This window comes from Sylvia atricapilla, chromosome 3 (assembly GCF_009819655.1).
Source record: "Sylvia atricapilla isolate bSylAtr1 chromosome 3, bSylAtr1.pri, whole genome shotgun sequence".
Lineage (NCBI taxonomy): Eukaryota > Metazoa > Chordata > Aves > Passeriformes > Sylviidae > Sylvia > Sylvia atricapilla.
Genome location: NC_089142.1, coordinates 98,977,792 through 99,002,350, shown reverse-complemented (window position 1 = coordinate 99,002,350; position 24,559 = coordinate 98,977,792). Strand labels below are relative to the sequence as shown.

At 47.3% G+C, this 24,559-nt stretch overlaps 1 protein-coding gene across 3 annotated transcripts in view; it reads right to left on the bottom strand.

Moving 5' to 3' along the window:
* Positions 1-19,374, bottom strand: part of FOXN2 (forkhead box N2) — a 30,633-nt gene extending 11,259 nt beyond the window's left edge. The window contains exons 1-3 of one of the 3 annotated variants that reach the window (XM_066316346.1): positions 19,317-19,374; positions 7,457-8,007; positions 582-706 (exon numbers count right to left, since the gene is read on the bottom strand). In XM_066316346.1, the coding sequence (XP_066172443.1) occupies positions 582-706; positions 7,457-7,993 (662 nt within the window). In that variant the 5' untranslated portion in view covers positions 7,994-8,007; positions 19,317-19,374. Of the gene's footprint in view, positions 1-581; positions 707-7,456; positions 8,008-19,213 lie in introns of all 3 variants that reach the window. The other 2 variants (XM_066316344.1, XM_066316345.1) reach the window with 2 other exon arrangements.
* Between the last annotated feature and the right edge of the window lie 5,185 nt (positions 19,375-24,559).

Sequence of the window (24,559 nt, the reverse complement as noted above, 5' to 3'; positions counted from 1 at the left end):
CACCTCAGACTACATTTATAGCCAAGGCCACCTTTTCCTTCCCTGCTGAAAAATGCTTTTAAACAGTCTCAGAGAAAAACAACCTTCTCAGAGCAGCATCTCAGCACTTCAGACTGTGGAAAAATTGATTGGTTTAGACAAAAGCACAAATAGATACATTTTATATCCAGACAAGTGACTTACAGGAGAAGACACCCACCTCCTCCGCAGAGCAGCACCAGGCACCACCCCAGAACAGTCCTGATGGACTGTGCTTGAAAGAGCATTTTGCCCCAGTTCCCAGGACTGCCTGCCCTCTTGGAGAAATGTGGCTCTCCAGAAAGCAGCCAGCACATGCCTCACCTTCTTCTTTTAAACTCTCCCACTGTTAACAAGACACTTGAACACACCCCAGATGTGCTATCAGGGAAGCCTGAGCTCATTGCATCTCTCCAACTCCATCTCCCCACCACATCCAGCTGGTCTCACCTAAGGCCCACTCAAATTCTGCTCTTGGGTGGCAGCAGATAACAGCACTTCAACACCCTCTGCTACCTGGAGCAACATCACCATGTCCTGCTCAGATGAGAACTTTCACCTACCTGGGTGGCGACGCTGGCGGAGTATAAAATGCAAGTGCTGAGGAAAAAGGCTGTTTTTTCAGTGCTTGGACAAGATTAGGTTTATATTTTGGGTCAACGCACCACAACGACCCTTTTCCATTCACCTGCAACAAAGAAACAGAGCAAATTAGAAACTCCAGGACCAGGCTGGTACAGTTCTTCCTAATTTAAAATCCCCAAGTTGCAGCACAGTGCAATGACTGCATGTAGGCACACACCACTGCACAGTTGATGCACATCATCCACAGTTCCATTGTGGATGCTCCCAAAATTGAGAAAATGGTCCAGAGACCCTCTTTATACACTATGGAAGCACCCATCTTGCAGATCGGGATAGCACCTCCAAAACCCCTTCTCTAAAGCCCCATTCCTATTTGTCACCCAAATGCTGTAAACTTTATTTTAACATTCAATAAACACAGCTGTGAGTTTAAGCATCTGTCCAGGCACTAGAAAACTGAACAGCAATCTTTCCTTCAACAGAGTTCTAGGTAAGAAACCAAAGCACCTTCCCTTTGGTTTAGATACAGACACATACTCACTAAACTTTACACCACCTTGGAAAAGGATCTTGCTCAATGCTCACCTACAGAATGGATTATTCCCATTTTTTCAAAATCTGAAAACCTAATGAATGTGTTTTTGATGCACCTAACAATGTAGGCACCCCTGTGCTAGTAATTCTTGATATTAAATTTGGTATATTGAAACTTAAGGCAGATAAAGCATCTCTTGTTTGTCCCAAAGCTTTCCTCACGAATTTACTAAATTAAGTACCTATTTTTTTGAGCCTGCTAGTTCTTGCAACTAACTTAAAGAAGAAAACTAAATAGGAAATTTAAAACAATTCTGTAATTACTGACCTGACAGATCAACTAAAAGCTCAGCACATAGCAGCACTAGATTTTTTGGGGGAAATAGATGCTACAGAAACGGAAATGTACATGGCTGAAGGACGGGGCAGCTGTACAACTGAACAGCAAGATCCTTCTAAAGGATTTTTGGGGGCTAAATATCAGAACAGAAACCCAAGCTTCATGGAAAAGCTCCTGTGAGCCCACAGTGGCCAGCTGGCCTCCTCCTGCAGAATCACAGGGGGCAACAATACCAATTTATGGAAGGATGCTCCATGACTTACTCTAGACCAAAAAGGACTTTCAAGGCATGTAAGCCTGTGGTTCTATTTAAGTCACAGGGGTTTTCTGAGAAGAGGAAATATCTTGCTATCAATAGAGAAAAATCAAGCCAGGGAGAGCCCCAGCTAAGAAAGAGATGCAGCTGTAATTGTAGCTAAAGCCACTGCTTTTAACAAAAATTTCTGAGCTGCTGCATCTCTCCAAGTTATTTTTTTTAACCTGAATCTTCCTTATACTTACCTTTTCATGCTAAAACTGAGCACAGCCTGTAAGACACTTATCAAGAAGCTTACCTTTAATTAATAAACAGCCATGGTGGCAGGCAGGATGATTTAGCCACCTATGTACTAACAGGGGGCATCCTCCCAAATGGCTCTATCCATCACCGCAGTGAGAGACTTACACCCTGATCCTTTTCCTGCACCTCTCCCAGACCCCTTTCCCCAGTACCCCAACCACGCCCAATAGGCTTTTTTTTTTTCCCCCCCCTCCCTTTCATAGCTTCGAGGCTGTTGCCCCCAGGGAGCAGCAGGAAGTTCCCTGATCAGCAAACCACTTCTCTACACTGTTTATCTGCTACTTTATCTCCTGCTTTAGGTGAGCACTTTTGCTTCATGCCTCATTCAGTTCAGCTACTGGGGGATAGTTTCCCTCTTTGATCTTCCCAGCATGGTACTCCTCCAGTTTGCTGCCCTGACAACACAACACAAGGATTTTGGGTGGATATTGCAACAGCAAGCTGAACCAGGGCACACCCTGAAGCCATCCAGATACTGACAGATCCAATGCAACAGGCAGTAAACAGGGTGACTTCTTCTTTGGGTCATGTGTAATGTGAAACCACGCTTCCACCCACCTTTGGAGATACTAAAAGTAGACACTGAGCTGCAGAGATGATGGGGCTGCTCCTGTGCTTTGCTTGCACCCTCTGTTTAGCAAAAACAGGGGTGGAAGTCCAGCCCAGGTCTGAACTCAAGTGCCATGTCCTAGGGGAAAGTCGGCCACAGCTGGAGCTGGAAATGCCACGGAACCAATATCCAGTTTTAAAACAAGCCAGAACAGACTGTGCTATTTCGCCGAGCAAGGACTAATTCAGGACACTCTAAAATGCTAAACTGCCTTTGGAGGTTAGTGTTTCACTTCAACAGTGAGGCAAGTGTTGGAATGAAATGTAGGTGTAACTTTTATTTAAAATCTAGAGAAAAATCCCTCCAGAGTCAGTGAAAAGAGGCCACCAGGCTCTTCTTACTCTGCAACTCAAAACAGACGCAATCATGTAGTTCTGAGATTAGTTTTTGGTCTGTCACCTTTTATGCACCTTTCTAATGTTTCTAATTTGACTTGCAGGATTTTATCTAGGTAAAAATAAAGGAAGGAAAATAATCCCTGCGTTTTGAAGCATGTTTGTAAAGCTATTTTGTAAAGACAGTAGGTTTCCAGCCCCGCAGTGTTTCAGGGCTGGATTACAGACATGTGGGTTGGAAACAAAATGCCCCCCATGATCCAGCCTTATCCTTTACCACCACCCCACCACAGTCCCCCACCAGTTCAGTGAGCAAAACCTGAGGAGCTACCAAAGTAGAGCAGCTCAGCCGGTGCTGGTGGCTCAGGCTCACTGCAGGCACTTGTCCCCGTGCTGCAGAGAGCTGTCCACCAGCTTCACACCCGGGTACCAGTCCTGGCTCCATCAGGTATGGACAGTGATCACCAGCTGCATCCACCTGAGCAAGGTGAACCACTGGAAAATACTGTCTGTGTGGAAGAAGGTACAAAATGAGTTCACCAAAAGGTTTTCCACATAAAAGGCGTCTCTCTCCTATTTCCACAGGCTTATGGAAGGGGCCTGCCCTGCTCTTTACCCACACACTTGAGAAGCTACACAGATTGTTTATCACCATCTCTTGACAAAAAAAACCAAAACCCAACCACAAACAAACACCTAAACCACATATTTACCAAGAAAAGGACGTTTGTTGAAAATATTCAAGCCCTGTAATCCCCAGCCTCTAGAGGAAACAGTGGCAGGGCCACATCCTTGCAAGCAGGAGCATGCCAAAATAATCTTTGATGTGGATGCTGATCCCTCCTCCTCATACCTCTTCTCCTCAGCATCAATTAATGAATAATCCCCAATGCCATAATCATAAAAACAAGTCTAAGCAAAGAGCAGGGAGACTCTTCACGGCTTTCAGCCCCAAACCCCTTTTCACTTGAGATCTTCCTGTGCTGTGGAGCAGATGCTGCTCCCTCAAGAAAACCAACATCACAGTGTAGGCACCTCTCTCCCCAATCCCAAGGCAGCACAACAGTGCTTAAGATGCAGAGAACATTAGCTGTATCCTCTGAGGATCACTGACTCACAATCACACCTCCACATCTTCAGGGGCACCAGGGCCACATCAGAAACACTGGAAGGCAAGCAAGTGTCCCTGGGACTGCTTCAGCACCATCCCCTTGCTGTTCACCACCACCATTACCAGAGACCCACCAGAAATTTCAGCTGCCTGGCTGACTACAGACATGTTCTTGACTGCACCTCTAAAAGAAAGGGTATTTCAGCTCATGGGTCTGTCACCTGGGCAATCCTTGACACACCACTGAGATCCTGCAGCAGTGCTATATGCATACAGAGCAGGCAATGGTACTTTAGCAGAGTGATGATGTTCATACATCCTTATCCCATGGCATGAGAAGTTCCTCTTGACTGCAATGCTGGCTCATGAGGCATCTCAAAGGCACCTACTTTCCTTTCAGCACCACTCATTTAAAAAAAAAAACACAACACAATTTTTTCCAGTGGTACAAGCACGGACAGTCTCCCTCCAGTCTCTGTTGGATGCTGCCCAAGACCCCTGAACCTCTGCAGCCGGCAGGTATTTAGCTGGCTGATGCAAATACACACAGAACAACCAGCCACAGCTATGACCATCCAGAGCTGGGTCTGCAACACCATGGGGCACAGCCTGGTGGGAGGAGCTCTGCAGAATAAGGGAGCTGGTGCTCAGGGTCACCTGTTTGTGCCTTGGACGTTCTTCTCAGACCTGCTCCAGCAGGGTTTTGTGGACAATGCCCAGAGCCATCAGGGCACAGTAAGCATGCTCCTGCAGCAGCTCTTTCATGTCAGCACCAGCCAAAAGAGTCCAGTGCAAGTGTCCTGAAACTGCCCTGCAGTGGCAGCTCAAGGGCATAAGTGGGGAAAAATCAGCTTTCCTTCCACATGCACATCCAATGCAAGAGAAAATATCAGCATTATGGCAAAGATGAGGACTGACTCTTCTTTCATTTGCTGCTTGACCTCAAAGAGATGATTTCACAGCTGACAACCAGCAGCAATAGTCAGGGAGGTGACAGAGAGCAGAGGCTGCCCTGGGATGCATGGGCACACACTATCCATCCCCTACTGTCAGACATTTAGACTCTTCCCACACAAGAGCTCAGATTCATTTGGAAAGCTTTAAAACCCCTCATACCCCGATGTTACCAAATAAACCAGGCTTCTCTGATACAACATACCATGGACCTTTCTGTTGCCACAGGCACTTGGCATAGAAGAAAGCCGATTCTGAAGTACAAAATGCCATTAACAAAGGAAAAAAGGAAGAAAATACAAAATTATCTTGCCCTTTCAGGGAAGCACCCAGAGGCATGGCTAACACATGGTTAAATGCAATGGGATCAGTAAAATGAATTTGTGAGCAACTGCTGCCTGCTCCAAGTGACACCTGAAGAGCTCACCCAAAGGGATCTGCAGCATTTCCATCACCTGCCAGACCAAACCCCATGGGATCCATGCTGCTGTGTTCCACAGACTTATTTTGCAGGAAGAATTTGGAGCAGTACCCTCATCTGGTCCTTTTCTAAGCAGGGCAGAGGGTAAAGACTGAACTGCTGTTTGTTGGAAATGAGGAAGCTTCAGCAAAGTTTCAGGAGGGGCTTTTTGGGGTGGTTTTTTTTGATAAGCGCAGTTTCTGTTCTTTAGAATTACAGAGCTGTGCAGTTTCTGGAGCCCTGGGAAACCACTGACAGAGCACATCAGCATCACCTTGCTGGTAGCAGTGGGAGATATTCTACATTTTGCTCTTCCTACTAGAGATGTCACATCGAGCAGCAAGCCATCCTCTGAGCCCAGCAACAGTCCTGGAGATGCCAGGGTAAGCAGGGGACCAGGCAGCGTCACCCTGCCACCCAAATGCCAAGTCAACAGGTTTGACTGGTAACTCCTAACCCACGAGGCTGGAAAACATTGGAGCATTTAAGGGCAGATCCACAGACAGAAGGATCTCATACCAATTTAGATTTCCCTCTCCTGCCCTAATTTTTTTGAAGCTCATGTCCACCCTCCTTGGACAGAGCCACCCAGGTCTTTAACAGCACTTTTGTCACCTACAGCAGCGTGTGGTCCCTGCTCAGATCCAGTCCTCCACACGAGGACAGCTTGAGCAACTCAGTTAACCCATTATAGCACCTTGAGCCACGCCAAGAGCCCATCCTAACACTCAGCAGAATTCAGCAATGGGGTGGTTAATGGACTTGCCATATTGCAATAAAAAGTCACTTCTTTTTCAGTGCAAAGCTGCTGCTTGTGAAAACAACACCCTAACAATCTAATGCAAAAGTCGGAATATTGAGAAGCAGTGGTGTTTAGTCCTATCAGTACAAGGCAGTCCTCCCCAGTGCCCACTCAGCCCCAGGACCCCTCTCTACAGTGAGAGGCTGTCAAGCACTCCAAGCATTGCAGGCATTTCTGATAACAAGCCTGCTACCACCGAGTCTGACCTCCAAGCACAGGACTTGTTTGTTGACTTTCAGTATGTGGTTTGTTAGTTTATTTAAGTCAGAGCCAGCTCTTTGAGGAACAAGTTGGGGAATGAGAGAGGGAGGAAGAAAGTCACTAGTAGAATCATATAAATCAGAAGAAAGAACTTGTAGAGAAAACAGTATCCTTGACTTTAAGAAGTGTGTCTGCACCACACAGACATGCACATCTTATGACAGATGTTAAAGCATTACAGTCCATTAAATGCAGGATTTAATATGGTTACTGGAAAGCTAGAGCTGTGCTAAGTGTAACAGGAGATCACAAGTGGAAGAATCGATTTAATACTTGAAAAAGCTGTTGGACTGAGTAACATTCAACCACGTACATCCAGTGTGCCCACAAGCAAGGGCACCTTGCAGGGGACCACATCTGCACCCACAGGGGAAACAACCCTGCTAGCCAAGCAGGGAAGCTGGTTGGCATCCCATAATCTCCTCTGCTTGCCAGTGCAATTGCAGCCATGGCCATGCTGGAAAAGCAGGGAAGGAGGAACAAACCGCAGAAATTCAGCACTGGAAAACAGAGAAAGCACTAGTTTAAGAGACTTCATCAAGAAGAAATCCTAGGAGAGTTATCTCAGGCTGATTATTGCAGGCTAACGAAACTGTAAGTAAATGGAAATGAGAGCCCTTTGCAATTTCATGTGTGCCAGAGTTAAAAAGGATGCACCACAGCTGTGTGTACCCAGGTCTACAGTAAATAACAAAACCCAGTGACTTTTGTCATCCTGTAATTTCACAGAAACAGCATTTCCAAACCACTTCCATCTGCAAATAAAGTGTTAAGAAGACACGGTGGGGTGAAAACAACCCAAACAAAACACGCTCAAGAACAACAGAACCTTCTCTATTTCTCCCTGAATTTCAAACCTGCTCCACCTCCCTCCTGCCAGGTCTCACCTTGCCATGGCTTTTCTCCACCTTTCGGAAACATTTGTTCAAGGAGAGGTTGTGTCGGACCGAATTCTTCCAGCCTGTGGGGGCTGTGGCAAAGTAGGGGAAGCGGTCCAGGATCCAGCTGTAGATTTCTTTGACTGGCAAGCTCTTGTTGGGGGACTGCTCAATCGCCATGTAAATGAGAAGGCTGAAAGAGTAAGGGGGTTTGGAAGTGGAGGATTTTTTCTCAGGGTTCTGGTAGCAGGACGGTGAGAAGGATGGCACGCTGTCACCCTCGATGTCATACAAGGGGCTAACAATTGGAAGGCCCTCGCTGCCGAGGCTGAAGTTTGTTAGCAGGTTAGTACTTTCGTGCAGCCAGTTCAAATTTGTGAGCTCATCATCTGCCGAATCTCTGTCCACCACGGTGGCCTTTGGCTTGCCGGCATCACCCGCGTCGGGCAGGCTGCCCATCCCATGGCACTGCCGGAGTCCCGCGGCTTTTCCTGCTCCGGGCGTTTCAGCTTTCTTATCCGGAGTCATTCCAGTGACTGGACCCATTTATCTTGATTGGTCTGCAACAAAGGAGATGGTCAGAAAGCATTGCAAACTACCTCAGTCCCATTCAGCAGGGGCTCACCAAACCCAAGTGCGGGGCTGCACCATCCCCATGCTGTGCACGAACACTGCGGCCACTGGTGAGAGCCAGGGTCCAACAGGAGCCTCCCACTAAACTCATGCGCATGTGGTAACTCCCCTTGGTTTATAAGCAGAGCTTATGGGAAGCACTTGGAATGTATCTGTATTCCACACTGCTCTATTTAGAAACACCAATTCAGACACAGAAATAATAGCTACTTTCATGTCAATGCCTGAAACCTGGAGAAAACCTTAACAGGTAGGATCTAATCCATTCAGCTCTCACATTAACTCTTAAGTTACTTATTATATTGTAAACTGACCCTGTTTAGAAGTGCTTGCCTTTGGTGTCCAAAGAGTGAAAAAACAATTGCAAAATTTAGATCAGCATGAAGTCTACTTGTGGTCTCAGTGCAAAGGAAATATTTCTAACTCCCTACAAATCACAGTCATTCCCAAGTGCTGCTGCCTTTTTCTACCAGGGGAAGATCTGGCCAGCCTACCTGCCCATCACCTGGGCCCCACAGAGCTGCCTGAGTCCAAAAGATCTTTTTCCCTTCCTGCAAAGGCCTGCTACCCTGACCTGGACCTCCCTGCAGAACAGAGTGCTGGGACCAGTGTTCAACAGAAAGGAACCAACCACTGGGGCGGCAGCTCAGACCTGCAGGAACAATGGCTCATCACTCAGATAAAAAAAAATCCCAAACCACAAAACACCAAAACCCTAATCATAACATTATCTATAAAACACTGACACTCAGTGTCAGTGTCTAACAGAGTCTAACAGGCTACCCATGCTTCAGAGGCATTACACCAACAGAAACCACCTTGCTTGTAGAGTTTTAAAAGAGACCTTCTAGCCAAGTATGTTATGGGAACAGCTGGTTTTTTCCTGCTGATGTGAGCGCTGTACAGATGTAGGGGGTGTGCACATACACGCACATCTACGCTACAGACACGAGACACTCCAACTACAGATGCAGCTCATAGCTGTAAATAGCACAGAGGAAAGCTGAGGTTTGTATTAACTGTAAAAGGATACAACAAAACAACCAAAGAAAAACCCAAACCCCAATCCAGTTCCCTGTCCCTGTAAGCACTATCATCTTGGTTTCATGCTCCAGCTCCCAGTGCCAGAGCTCAAGATGAGGACAGTTTCCATATCACATCTCACCAGACAGCTCTACGCGGTTACTGGATGTTTTCTCACACCAGTTTGCAGTAAACACTTGTCTCCTTACACTTGCATCTTCTCCTACCAAGTGTCCATTGCCTGGCTGTGCCACCCTCAGACCCAGCCAGCTCTGATCTGGCAGCCTGTGTCCCTGGCAGTACACTGCCCAGCCTCCTCGTTTTGGAGAAGGGTGATATGTGCAATGGAGCAGTGATGTGGTGACAGAAAAGCAACAGGATAATCCATTTTATGCTCCCCAGTCCCGCCAGCCTCTGCCTGGTGCCAGGCAGTCATGAGGGGCAGAATTTGTGCCTCCCCCAGGAAACACACCGTGTTTCCCACCAGCAATTTTTGTTCCTCTCTTTATTTGCTCACAGGCTCTTGCACCAGCTATTGCAAAGCTGTGCTGACAATAGCATGTGCACCTATGCTTACCAGTAGCAGTGCTGCAAAACATCCATTAATTCTTTATTTTCTTATTTCTATTAAGTGCAAGGACAAGTATGATTAACCACCAGCTCAGTCAGTATTAAAAAAAGAAAAAAATTGAAGCAAAGTGTGCTGCTCAAATAGCTGGTCAAAAATAGCTTTGCTCTCCCTACAATTTACTTCTCCCCCAAGGCACCAGAGCAGATTTATATTGGCAGTCAGCGATGGCTGGCTTTAGACACAGCCATATATACATATGCTCATGTCACTTCTTCAATCCTTTCTTACATTAAAAAAAAAAACCAAACAAAAAGCTAGTGATAAAATTCATACAGTGAGACAAACTCCAACTCTGCTGCAACGTGAGCTACTCTGTTCTCTTTATAATGATTAACTCTGCCCCCTTGTTCAGCACCTCTTTAGGCAGCTACACAGGAGCTTACACCTCAGAGCCGTGTTTTGGTAATTTTAGCTCCCAGTTCATGTTGCACAGAATCTCCCTTTACAAGTCTTCCGTCAGCATGGCAGATCAAGAACATGCACATGCTGACACACACATGTAAGTCTTTAGTCACTGTATTCATTCCTTGGGGGAAAGGGGGCAATAAAAACTGTTTTCAACACAAAAAAATGCCTGGACAAGTTCAGTCTTCTCAAAAATATAAGGGAAAAAATATAACAACTTATTAAGCTGGCACTTTAATCTACATCAGGTAGACTTTGTGGTGTCAATGCACTCACTACTTGTTTGCATACTACTATGTTTTAGCAGAGAATCATTAGCATATTTAATGCCCTACATGAAAATAAATATTATTTGCAGGTAACATACTTAAAGTAAGTAATATAGGTTAGTGTCACGTTTCTCTTAGTAGATGCATTACAAAAATCCACATCTCACTACTTTCTTATCCTAGTTCACCACTGCACACACCTGCTACATTAACACATCAGTAATTAATTTCTTTTTTCTAGAAAGATTTAAAGGCCATATTAGACTATTATCAACTAATAAATATGAAAAAATAAAATCACAGGAGTGATGCCAGTGCCACTGAAGCATATCTGAAGGCACACAAATGGTCAGCTTGTGTGCTCTCCAGAACCCCTCTTCATTCACACAGACCCTTAATGACATCCAAAATCCACATTTTTCTTCTCCATGTGTACTCTGATTGCCTATAAGCAGACATGACTGTGAGAACACACCTTCGAAGCCATCATCTTCAAGATTACCACTTCCAATATTTGGGGTTTAATGTTTTACATAAGCGTCATGGGATTCACTAAAGCCATTTTTGCTGTAAGCTGGAAGGTTTTGTGCTCAGGAATGACCCAGCAGAAAAACCACAGTAAGAGCAAGGAAAGCAAAGTGTGAGAAGGAAAGAGCATAGAAGCAGCTTTCCAGTGCAGATGTTTTGATAATTGCCATGGGGACAGCCCCAGCCCTGTAAGCAGAGCCAGAAGGTAACCTCCAGCCAGGCAAATGCAAAAATAATATGCTTTAAGCACACCTCTGAAAAATATGGAAGAGTTTATGCTCTGCCCATGTGCTTTACCCTACCAGTGAGTACAGAGAGACACAGCACGCTGCAGTTCACTGGTATTAACACTTCCAACTGGAAGTAGAGCCTCATGCATCCAAATCCCAAGGAACTCAAGGATTTGTCTCCTGTTAGTACCTTCAAAAGAAAGACAAACCAAAGCATTTATCCCTCAAAGTATCACGATGGAGGTACACATCATTTTGCACAGTAATTACAGACAGAGGACTATGATTCCAGGGTAAAAAGATGAAAAGGCTGCCATGTCAACTGAGGCTGCTCCAGTAAAAGGTATGATGCATCAAGAAAGAGGTGAGAGAGACAACCTTCTTCCAGCAGTCTGGTTTTTGGCATCACATAAAAGCCAGGAGCAGACCTCCCTGCTAATCCATGCCGGTCCAGCACCCAAAGCCCAGTGAAGACCTGCTCTCCCAGAGCACTCACGACCCAAGCAGCAGAGCTCAGGCCCAAAGGTGATGATCAAGGCAGCAGTGAGCTCCAGAGAATAACAAACAGAACAGAGGAGACACAAATGTCCCGAGCCAAGGTAATATTTCTTTGCAACCTTCTCTCAAACTCATTGGAGAGCTAAGTTAGGAAAAGGTTATGAGCACTGAAAGGTCCTCAGCCTAGCAGAGCACATCTGGGTTAAACCAGGTTTGTGTGCCCCCACAAACACCCCCAGCTAGGACTGAATGTTGATGGAAGACTTTGGAGCACTGCTATGTTCTGCCACAGAAGCAAATGCTTTGATGTGTGAGCATTTAACGAAGATCAAGTTGCTTTAGTAAAGACCAACCATTTAATGAAACTGGAAGTCCACTTCAGCATATCCTCAAGCAAGCAAGGAAGCACGTTTATTTTGCAGCAGCTCTTCTTGGAAGAAGTCAGCTCCAGCAGAATCCAGACCCAAAGGACAAAGCTGCCACCATCTCACCAGGGGTGACCTACTCCAAACTCAGCAGCATTGCAGGTGTAAGTGTATCATATCAGTAGCCACCACTCTTGGACTCATTGAATTGGCAAGAAAGAATTCACCTTTTTAGTCAGAAGATGCCACAACCTTGTCCATGCCAAGTTAGCATGAGAACACAGCTGCTCTTGCTGCTTGATCCTTCTTTACAGTGGCATCAGATGAAAGGTGCCCTTTTGGCACCTGCACAGCATCAGTGCCCCAGGTTAGGACAACCTTCTCCACAACTAAATGCACCCTTTTGTTTCTGCAGGACCAGCCAAGCAACTAGGTCACCTCTGCTAATAGTGGGAAGACCTGGAGCCTGCCCACAGCACAGTGATTTCCCTCCAGCTTCAAAAAAACCCCATGAATCTCACCATGCATTGCCCAAGTCTGAGGAGTCAAACATCATTTTAATCCAGGAAAAAAGATTTTCAGCCATATCACACTCAATGGCAGCAGCTCTGCACCCAGTCTTTCCACAACAAGCTCAGGGTGTGCAGCCTTAGTTGCAGAGCCAGGCAGATGTGCTTTACACACAACTTCTGTCCTGACACAAACAGGCTCTGTAAGAGTGTTTAGGACAATTGGCATGTGCTTTTTGCATGTAAACACCTACAGCAAGAGCAAAAACTCCTCTATTGATTTTTCATATTTCCTTGCATCTATGAGAAGTGTAAGGGCTTGTCCTGACTTAAATACATCAATCTACGTTGTCAAAACAGCCCAAGAATTAGACAAATAAATAACTATCACCTCTCACCTACCCAAACTGTGGATAAACTTCCAAGTCACTGTGCACATAGCACAGGACCAGCTACAAGTCTTTGCACGTTGGAGGGAAGAGGAAAAAAAAAATAAATCCAGACACAACTAATGCAAACACATCAATAAAAAGCACCCATCTGCCTGACCAGGAGCATTAAAAGGATGACACCAAACCATTTTGCCCTCTACTAATTCAACATCTCATCCCTCTCACCTCCTTTGTCTCAGGCTGCCCATGCCCTGCACATGCCAGACCCCCACTCAGGGTCAGCTGAGTTCCTCCTCCCCCCGAGCCCTGAGAAAGGCCTATATTTGATTATTAACACTATATGATGTCACGTATCCAAGACAACTAAAGGCATTACTGTCTTCTGAGGATAAAACCACCTCTCAGCCACAGATTTCAGCAAGCTGGGACCCAGTGTCTGTGGAAGAGATGAACCCCTGGGTGACAAAGGACACCCTGAGATGCTCCTAGGGGCAGCATCTACAGCAGGCAGGGCCCTCCTTGCTCCTCCTGGCTTGCAAAGCAGAGGAAAATTAAAAATAATGTGTTAAAAAAAAAAAAAAACATTAAAAGGCACTTACCACCTTCTCAAATCCAGCCTGAAAATAAACTAACCAACCAAAGGATTAGACAAGCCATAAGCTCAGGGACTTCATTTGAACCTTGGCATTGGTGGGCTCAAAGGGGAAGAGAGGTTTTCCAGGGATTTGCAGAAATACTTCCAGGCCTCTCTCACGTCAATGTTCTCCCACACCCTGTGATATAATTAGAGGCAGGGTAGGGAAAAAAAGTCATGAAAACCAATTCAAAGGTCCAATATTAAGAAAAGTTAAGAAATCTTGCAATAGGGAAGGGATTAAACAAACCCTTATCATAGCCCAGGAAAGGGCAAGGAACAAGAGAAAGATTTCATCTAACTTTTTTTAAAAAAACTTGCATTTTTTTAAATTAAATACACACATATATACACATGTAAGTGGGTTTGTGTTTGAAACAAATCTGAAAGCAAAGAGATGTGAGCTCAGACATGCCCTGACCCCAATCCAGACCCTGTACATGGCCCAGAGCCTCTGGACATTTACTCCACTGCTGCCTTCAGAGACTTTGCAAATGTGAAGCTTTTCCAAAGGCTGCAGTCACTGTTGGACCTGGTTCCCTGTGCCTCAGATTTAAAACATGCACATAAAAACAGTTTAACAGAGAAACTGGGACACGAAAATAATAATAATAAAAATACAAACAAGTAGTGAAATCTAAACTATTAAGAAAAACCTTTGGTGAGACAGAAAAGGGGGAGATGAGGGAAATAAGTGCTTTCAAGAAAAATGCTTTATAGCCAATAGCTTTTCAAGAGATGCTTATGGGTCATTTTCCTGAAATTCAATACTGTGCTTGCTAAGTGGACTAAAGTGCAAAAAAAAAGTAAACCACTGATATGTTCACAAGTAAGCCATTTGAGCAAATTACTTGCAAAATAATTCTGATGCTAATTCCCTTCCAGGGTAACCCTTCTGTGTGTTTCTCTACCACCCTCTTGAAACAGAAGTGAACACAGCTACACTTCACCTGGTGTCAGCGCCAATTTACCAACGCTAGAAAACATAGTTATCTTCTCCATACAGCTTTTCTGTCTCCTTCAGCCTTAGAACTACAAAAATCCCTCATTTCCAGTGGAAAACCAACAACTTGAAGCTTCCCCCCTGCAAGTTTTAACTGGAAAGCACCATTGGAGCCATATTACAAAACCACATCACCAGTACAACTTTGTGACTGCAAAGCTGTCCCCACTTGCTGCTTCCCAGCTCCTGCTCCTAAAGTGCAAGTTTTCCTCCAGAGCCCAGGGAAGGCAAAGCAATGCTCTTCACTGTGCTGACCTCCCTGGCCAACTTGCTTTTAATTTCATTCACCAGTGTTGAACTTGGCTCTCTATTTAAACAAACCAGCCAAGAAACCTTCTTACTTTTGACTACTTGACATCCCTAAATGAAACCAAACTGGCTGATAACTGGTCTGGGGATAATCCTCACAGACCAGAGGATGAGGGATGAGTGGCTGCTGCTTAGCAGCACTTCCCAGCTCCCACTCCTTCAGCTCTACATCAAGAAACTTTTCCAGGTGCTGAGCCGTCTTCATATTCAGTACATGGCTTTTAGGCAACCATGTTCTTGTCCCAAATCTAAGCACAAACAAAACCCAGGGACACTGTTGAAAAGAAGGTAAGCACGGGGCCACACTTAAACTGGCAAACTAAAAGTAGTGACAAACTGCAAGACAGGAATGCACTGAAAACAACCTGAGAGAAGACACAAGTGTGTCTTCTGAGTGTGCAGAAGAGTAGGGGTGGGTGATGATGCCCACAGTAGTCAATTTAATGGAGTCCCTAACATTCTCTAACCCTTGAGGAAAAAGTAGGGAGTGCTAAGTCTAGTCTGAACATAATGGAAAAAAATTTTGAACGCATTAAGCAAAAAAAAAAAAGTCAAAATCCACATTGCTGACTTTCAGTATAAGTATTCCTATCTGCACAAATTCCAGGCTGCTCTTAAAATGGTCCTGGTGCTCCTGAGCAACCACTCAGTAAAATGGGCATTCCTGCCCCAAACACAGCTGCCATGTTTCCCAGCTGCTGACCATACGGGCCAGCACTGAGCACTCAGCAGCAACCTCCCAACCTGGAATGACCCAACCCTGGTGCTTCCACAGCCATAATGTTTTACAGGGAACAGGCAGAGTACCAGGGGTAATAAAGAAGCTGGCTGGCATCAGGCAGTACTTCTTCCATTGCGTGTAATTTATTACCCAAGCACGGCAAGCCGTCTCTTCTTGCTGACCCAAATTGTATTTTGGAAGCACCACGGAACATCACTGCATGCTTTTACCCAGCATGGCAAGGATGAGATGGAGAGCTCGCCATCACCCAGCAGCATCACCAAACCAGCAGCTGTAATGTGACAGGGAACAAACACACACCTATCACACACGAAGATACGGCCAGGAAAAAAGTGAAGCAGCATCTCAGGGGGTTCTCGTGTCCCCTCTGCGAGACAAGGCAGTCGGTGGATGTGGAAAGGGACACGGCACACACAGGCACAGGGAGCCTGCCATGTGGACAGCGTCTGCAAGCGAGCACTTGCCCAGAGCAGAGCCGGGCTGCCATGAGTCACCCGAGCCACAGCAGCGACCTGCGCAGGAAGTTGCCCAACACCATTTCAGCTGTGGAGCACAGCACACACACACACTGGGATGAGGCACTCCTGCCTCCATCTACTTCCCTCAGGAAAAGTTACCATCAGTGCAGTGACATCCTACATAGACGAGCTTACACAAAATACACTTGTTTAGTGGGAGAGCAGGAACTGCAAATGCTCAAGGAACCAAAAGGAATAACCCAGAAGTTGCACCTCTTGCTAAAAAGTGGCGAGCATTCATCGAGACTGCTGACAGCCACTTACTTACAGGGACTAGAGGCTGCTTTTTATCCATTCGCAGACAGGCAAGGAAAGCTGTGTTTCACACAGCTTGTTTTGCACCACAGTAGTGCAGTAAGACTATCCCAAAGCAGGGAACAGCATCAGGAGATGCACGGCAGTGGTGGCTGTGGGCACACTATCACTCCTCCCAACGCCCATCCTTTCTGCCACATCACGGGCTATAATCCCTCTGTGTAGCTCTTTCTGATAAGGTATCACAAACCTGCACATGTAAAAAGTCTTCTGTGTGCCTGAGGTACTTCCTCCCGTAAATACCAGCTCCTTTTAACCCCAACAATAAATAGGCAAGGAGAGAAAGCAGGGCAGGAAGGTGGAATTACAACCCCAGCGAAACCAACATGAAACTTCTGCTGCTGTTACAGGAACCAACAGCTCTGCATGAGAGCTGCATGGCTTTCTCACCAATTTAAACTACACACCCATGTACCACATCTTCAGATGCCAAACTATCTCATTCACCAGGAGAGTTTGCTTTTGCTCAACATGTCAGTCTATTTCAAGTCTATTGCACTGAGTGGAACAAAGCCCATAGTTAATAAAGACGGCAAAAATGAGCCTGACATGTCCTAAGCCTCTGTCTTCTTTCCAAGGCACTCCACTCACTTGCCAGGAAGTATTTCTCATTCAGCACGACCATTACCCACACCTCTATCTGCTCCATTACTTACTGGGCTGGCACATCCTGACACAGAGAGCTGCTGGCAATGCTGTTGCCTTCAATCCTGAGCTCTCCAGAGGACATTGAAAGGCTCCTCAAGCAGAAATTCCGTGGGGGCTGGAGCTGTTGAGGCAGCATAATCCTTGGTTGGTGCCCCTTTTAGACAAAAAATATCTTATTTCTGGGCTGAAAAATCCCTGAAGACGTCTTTCAGCACAGCCCCAGCAAGCAGTACCCAAACCAGGTCACAACTTCATCCTCTGGTCTAGACACTGCCAACAAAGACATCAACCAAGTTTTATTCCAGCAAGGTCCCTGAGACTGCTTAGGGCTGCATGCCTTCACTGATATGAGGCCAGTGCCTCCAGCTCCCTTCAGGACCAGCAGGGCAGCCAACACAGCATCTCCACCACAGTCTGCAAGTGTAAACACCGTGTACAGCAGCACTGCTCAGTGTATGGGCACAGAACAACAACAACAAAAAAAAATACTAAATGCACAGGAAAGTCCTACACGTATTTCAGGCAATTCAAATAACACAAAATGACAATCACCACCTCCTCTCTATCTCTACAAAAGTTAAGTGGCACAGCTGGACACAGGAGAGCCCCCAGAAGAAGCTGATCCGCTGCAGCAGCACGCGGCTGAGCTCAGAGATAACACACCCTGGCACCCAGCTAAGTTCATCAGCTCAAGCCCTGCGCTGCACTAATTGCTACTATAGAGCTTTCAGTTCAGACTTGTGTCCAACTACCTTCTGCAGTGCTTGGGAAATGTGAGTTGGCACCTGCCAAGAAAAAAAAAAAAGCAACCTTCAAACTAGTTCAAGTTTTCCCACATAAGATAATGCCAGCTGAATTGTTCTTGCATATATGGAGAATCACACCAGACTTTAAGGAGGGAAAAAAAGACCCAAATCCAAGAAACACAACAGAAGTTACATGATTCATGTGTCAATATATTACAACCCAACTATTACTAAATTTGTCAAAATGTAAGCCCACGAATAACAAGACTTGGAGAGCACATGTGTGCATATATACTCATGGTCAGTTATATATAATGTTATCCTGATTTCATAGATTAGGCACAAAGTTAATCAAATTGCTTCCTCAGCATTAAAGTCCACCATACTTCAGCATGTTTTAACTCCACATTTAGCACACAGCATCCATGCACAGGCAGGCGTCACGGCGGGAACATGAGTTTGCTGGGTCCTCTTCAAGGTTTATTTTATTTCTTTGTTCCTTTTACTCTTTGTTTGGGCCTTGTCATAATCCAAACCCTCACCAACAAAAGCCAGTTTCCGCTCCCACAGAACCTGAGCGCCCAGCACGCCGGTGTGTCCAAGCAGGAGAAAGGCAGGAAGGCAGTGGGATGCTTCTCCACTGCCGCCACCAACTCATCGCCCAACTTCACCAAAAAATCCCGAAAAGGGTGGAAAACTCCGAAGGGCCACGTGCGCATCCCAGCCTGACCTCGAGCACCTCGGCAGCCGTTTCCCGGATTTTGCCCCCAAACGCGGGAACCCCGGAGCGCCTCTCCCACACTGCCCCCACCGCCGCAAGCCACAGACGCTCCGCACATCCCTGGGGGCTTCCCGCCGGTCCGGGGACAGCGGGACGCGGCGGAACAACGCAGAAAGCGTCTTTATTTCCCCAAACGAAGCGCCTGAGTTTGATGCGGGTGACCCGGAGGCGAGGGGCACGTTGGGGCCGCGCTCCCAGGTCCCGGCGCCGGGCCGGCCGCGTTTTCCATCACCCCGGTTTGGAAGCGCGCAAGAAGCGCGGGCTCGCCGTGCCGGGGAGCGGCTGAAGGGAGCGGGGTCACCCCCGTAAAGCCCGCGGGCGGAAGCTCCGCGCCGGGAGGAGGAGCTGCGGGCGCCCGGCCCCGCGGGGAGGGGGTGCGTGGGGACCCCCCTTCCCACGCATCGCCCCCGGGGGCGGCTGGAGAGGAAGCGCCGCCTCCGCGCGTTGTCCCCACGCGGGGAACGAGGGGACACCGGCCACGCCGCCGCCCCGACCCCGGCACCGGCGGGACCCGCCGCCACGCTCCCCGCGCTTTCCCCCTTCCCCCACGGAACCCTCGCGGAGCGTCGGGAACAAAAAAAACTCACCCCCCAAACCCACGAAAAAGCCGAAAGCTAAACCCAAGCAAGGCGCGGGAGCAGCCCAGGCCGGCGTGGGGGCGCGGGGGCGGCGGGCGCGGGCGGCACTCACCGCGGTCATGAAGCCGCGCGGCCGGCGGCGGACACAATATGGCAGCGGGGGATGTGTCAGGGAGCAGCTGCTCCCTGCGCAGCGGCGGCGGCACCGCCCTCCCGCTCCCCATGGCAACCGCGAGCAAGCACGGCCCCCCGCCGCCGCCTCCTTCCCGGCCGCCTTCCCTCGCTCCCGCCCCGGCACCGCCTCTGGCAGCGCCGCCGCCCCGCGCCCGCCGCGCCCGTCAGGGCTGAGAGCGGCTCCCGCCGTCCGCGTCCCGCCCCGAGCGTCCGCGCCGCCTCGGGAGCGTTCCCCTTTCCCCCCAAGACATACCACGCTTGCTGAATTTAAAAAATTAAAGATAGAAATGCATAAACCCTCCTCTTAGTTTCACTTCTCTTTTCCCACCTTCTTTATATATATATATATATATATATATATACTTTTTTTTTTTTTTTTTTTTTTTTAATCCTCTTGACAAAAATGAAGCCCCACCGCCCTCCTTGCCCTGCCTTGTAGCGCGCTGTGCTTTCGGCTTTCAGCTTTCCTGAGCAAGAACCCCGCAGTTTGCTCACCGGGCTTGGACAGCCCTGCGCACACTCGCAGTTTCACAACAGCATAAAGAGGACCTCGGCAAGAGGAAGAAGTCTTGTTTCAGAGCTGATCTTCCACTGCCAAAGAAAGTTTAATCACTTTCTCAAGGTTTCCTCACCTTAAGGAAACAGCTGAAGCCTGCCTCGTGATGACTTGTGGTAGTTTTATTTCTAAGGAACGATGGGAATGCATTTCAAGGAAATTCCCCCACTCCACGTTAGGAGGAACCAGTGGTTGGGTTGTTCCTTTATTTTATTTTATTTTATTTGAATCTGTTTCAGAGAGCAACCTCTTGGGTTTTCTAAGAGTAAGGATATATCAGGCTCAGGATTATAGCAGGCGGAATATTCTCCCGAGGGCAGGGGATCGAATCCAGTGACAGAGAGGCTCCTTCCGCTGCTTCATGGTGCAGCACCATGAAGCATAACCGGCTTCAGAAACAGAGCCCAACCACAGAGTTCTGATCAGGATAAATTATTCTCAGCAACTTTCATTACCTAATTTCCACTGATTGAATGCATTGTGATCCATTCAACCTTTTTCCTTTTACAGCCTCAGAAGTTAGCCAGGGCCTTCCTACCCTCTCGGCAGACAACAAAATTGCACTCGTATTAAATATGTATTGCTGAAAGCATCCTCCATTCCCAAATCCTTAAAAATAGACTTAGCACTGCCTGGTACCAGCAATGCTTTGCCCAGAAGAGGCTCTTTTGCCTAAATTCCTACCCCTCTGAAAGTGCACATCAGCATGCCTTGTGTGCCTTGCACACCTCGGCTGCCTCTGCGGCGGGAGGAGCAGGGCCCAGCGGAGCTCTGTTTGCCCGTTGGGATCAGGGTGTGTTGCTCTGACTTTTGCCCTGGTAGGCGGCAACCTGAAAGAGAGACGTTTGAATCCAGGATCCCTTCAGCTTCAATTTATTATGTGGAAGGTTCAGTTTGGGCCACCAAAGGTGGTGTCTATTCTCAACCTTTGACTGCATTTACAGCCTGGCCTTTAAAGTGTGTCTGCTCACAGGTTCTTTCCACTTACCCTTTAAAAATACAGTCTGAGTTCAGTACACACACTCTCTCCCCCTTTAGAGTTTAGTGGAAAAAATCCCCACAAAACCAAAGAATTAAAAAGATAAAAGCTGTAAGTGCCCTGAAGTCGACACCCCCTCAAAGAAACAAAAATAAAACTCGGCCTTTGAACCTGCATTTTATATAAATCAACTTGTAGCACAGTGCTTCAAAAAAATAGTGTTTCTACATCTTCTGAAAACATTGTCACCTTTATCTTCCTCAGCCCTCTCTACTCCTCAGCATACCCATGATAGGCCTTTTTGGCTTTAAACTGTACTACATTTTTCCAAATCTACCAATTTTTTCATCAATAAAGACAGTAACCACAACTTGAGGTTTTCTGGAGCACGTTCTGCATCTCCCCCTTATCTCCAGGTCCAACCACAGTCACCTTCGCTCTTTGGCAGCCTGTGAACTCACTGGTGGCTGCAGCAGTGCATCTGGGAAAGGGGACAAAAGAAAATCCAGCCTCTTAGAGAGGCTTCAACCTTCTGCCTCATGTCCTACTCATCCGCATAAGGCTCAGTAGGCAGAGCTAAGCCTCCCAGCCATGCATGTACAATTGCAGTGCTGCAGCAGCTTGTCTGTGAAGGGTTAGAGGAACTGTGGCTGGCCTGGCCTAGTGGGGTGCAGAGAATTTTTGGGTCATCAGGGCTACACTCACATTTCTCCTGATGTCTGTCCTTGCCTGTACCGATTGCTGACTGGCAACCTCAGTCAGCATCAGGATGCCTCAGTGCCCAGGCAGCAACCAGATGATCAAGGGAACTTTGACTCTGCTCAGTGTCCCCACAACATTTGATCCCTGCTTCCTCACCATGATCTATTTTCCCTGCTGAATTCTGCATGTGATTAGTGAGAGCAAGAGGGAGCAGGTGGTGGAGGGCATCAGACAGAGCCAAGGCCACCAGTGTCGTCCTGCCGTGCATTAAATCATCTCCAAAAAGCTGGAGAGCCACAGCGTGGAGGGTGCCCTGCCAAGGTGTTTTGTGCAGAATCCCTGAGAGCTTCTTGCTCTGACATTTCAGCCTGAAGGCTTTAACTCATTTTTTCCTGCAATGTGCCCTGTCCCACAATGGAGGCCTGTGGTTGCTGGCAGTCTGAGCCCACACGCCACCTTGATCTCCCTCTTGTGCCATCTTTGTTTTCTCCTCAGAGCCACAGAGGGAAACCCACAGCAAAACAGCAACCACGCCAAGCAGAACTCATCCAATCAATGTGACAAGGACATGGTGCTGTTTTCCAACACAGACCTTTAAAATAGGTGGGACAGACATTAGTCATGGTACTCCATGTGGGTCTCTGCACAGTTCCCCAGGATGTCCATGCAGCACCTCCTGCAGCCCCCCAAAGAAGAAGGTGTGGGGAAGACGTGCTGCAGAGGCTGAGGCAGGTGCTGAGGAGGTGGCAGGAGGTGCCCTCCACCCTACCCTTGTCACCTCCTGCTCTGAGCCAAGACAGACTCAGCCAAGAGGCTGCTGGTGCCTCCTGGCCCAGCTCCAGGCTGTCCTTGAATGTCCTGCCCACTGAAGGACAGCCGTGCCTGCTTTGCCAAGGCAGCTGTCATCACTGCAGCCCTCCTTCCTGCCTCCTGCATGGTTTCTACCAGAGGCTGGCTGTCCTCTTCCTTTCAGGGCACATCCATGGTTATGGGTGACTTGCCATCACCACAGGTGGTTGAATGCAAGAAAAAAAAAACCTAACAGAAAAACATGAAGCGTTTTTGTTGTTTGGGTTGTTTTCTGCTATGGGCAGAAAAATCAGGCCTTCCACCTCTCCCATGTCAGGGTCAATACCCTCAGATCTCCACTCCCATTTCAATGCAAGATATGGATGGAGAAGGGCATCCTGGGAGAAGACTCTGAGCTTTCACAGAGCACAGTCATCCAAATCTGCTATGTGGAGGGCAGGCCCACTGGGAGCATAACACTTGCCTCCTGGTAGCTGAAATTTCCTTCTTCTGAGAGGAGAGGGGACAGTGAGGATGCTCCAAGGGACGCATCAGCTGACCTGTGCCACCCAGCACCATGAAAGCACCTCCTCGCCTGAGCTGTCATCTAAAGCTCAGTGCATGTTCAATGCTCCTAGGTCACACCCAAGAGAGTGGAGAGCAGGAAAGGGCAAGAAGGGAACTGCTGCAAAGCAGAGGGGCGGGTGCCAGAGGTGCAGTGCCATGGGTGTGTGCTACGAGAGCCAGCGAGCCCCAGTTACTGTGCTGGGATTTCTGCCACAAGTGAACAGTCAGCCAGGCTTCATAGCGTCTCAGCACTTCTCCTCATGAAACCACAAGCCCTTTGATCCTGGTGACCTACACCTGGTGTATCACCCTGTAAAAAGCTGGCATAAGAGTTAGCAGGTTAATCCATCCAGGAATAGCATTGTCTCTTCCATGGGAGCAAACCAGGCTGCTGTTCACAGCTCTGGCTAACTTTTCTTTCTGCCTAGCGATGCTGTCAGAGAAATGCTGGCTCAGCACTGGTCGGACACCTGCTTCTTCTAGGAATTCTTGCTGCAAGTGGCATCTCTGATTTACATTGCCAGCCCCATTTGAAGTAATAACTTCAAAGGGACTTCCTACTACTCCAGGTTGGTGTGTCTGCCTATTCAGCTCCCACACCGTGGCTTTCTGCTTGTGGTTTCTATCTGGCAATGTCTCCTGCTTTGCTGTCTCCTACCACCAGCCTAGTTTATTTGATCTCTTCCCTCGCCCCAGGCAAAGCCATGAGGGACATAGTACAGTTTGTGGTTCATAGCATTTCTCCTACCACCACCCTGCTGCCTGCCACGTTTGCTCTCTCTCAACTCTTTCTGTGTCCTGTGAACGGAAGTCAGTGCTGAAGTTCTTGTTGTAGCTATATACAGACAGGTTCACAGTCAGTCATTTTAGGGACTGAAAATGCCCTCAGCTTTTTCCTTTTCTCTTAGCAGCTCCTCCTGGGACTGAGGGTCTGTTAACATCTGCTGAGACCCACCTTTCTCACCAGTGTAGATCCAGACCTCAGACAACCAGGTAATCTATAAAGGAAGTCGTGGGGGTAATGTTACCTGTAAAAACTACTTAGATGATTTCTCAACCGTACAATCATTGATTGGAAAAACGTGCAGTGTTTGTTGCAGTATTCCTCCCATGTTGCATGTCTAAGAACTGAATTAAATGTATTGAATTACCATCAAAACATTAGGACTTTTCAATATCAGATCTCCAAAACTGTTTGCAGAGCTAAGTTAGTTTTATCAAAATCTGAGAACATTGCTACTCTGGGAAACACTTTGAGTGGGAATATCAATCCTAATTGCACCTGTTTGTGTGATATAACTTATGCCAGCTCAGTAAACAATGTAAGCCTAAACCTGCATGAGGTGGCTCTGCAAAAAAACAGAATAGTGAATGGTTTTTTCCGGTTTAGCTGTGTAAATTGTGAGAATGACCTTTTTTTATTTTATTTTTAATCTTCTAAATAATACAGCTAGAAAATACACACAAGGGGAGCAGACAAGATGCAGTCTCATTTGAAAGCCTGTGCAGAAGAACTTACTCAGGAAGAGACAAACTAATCATGGAGCAAAGCAAATGTGATCTACCTTTGCAAGACGTCATATATTAG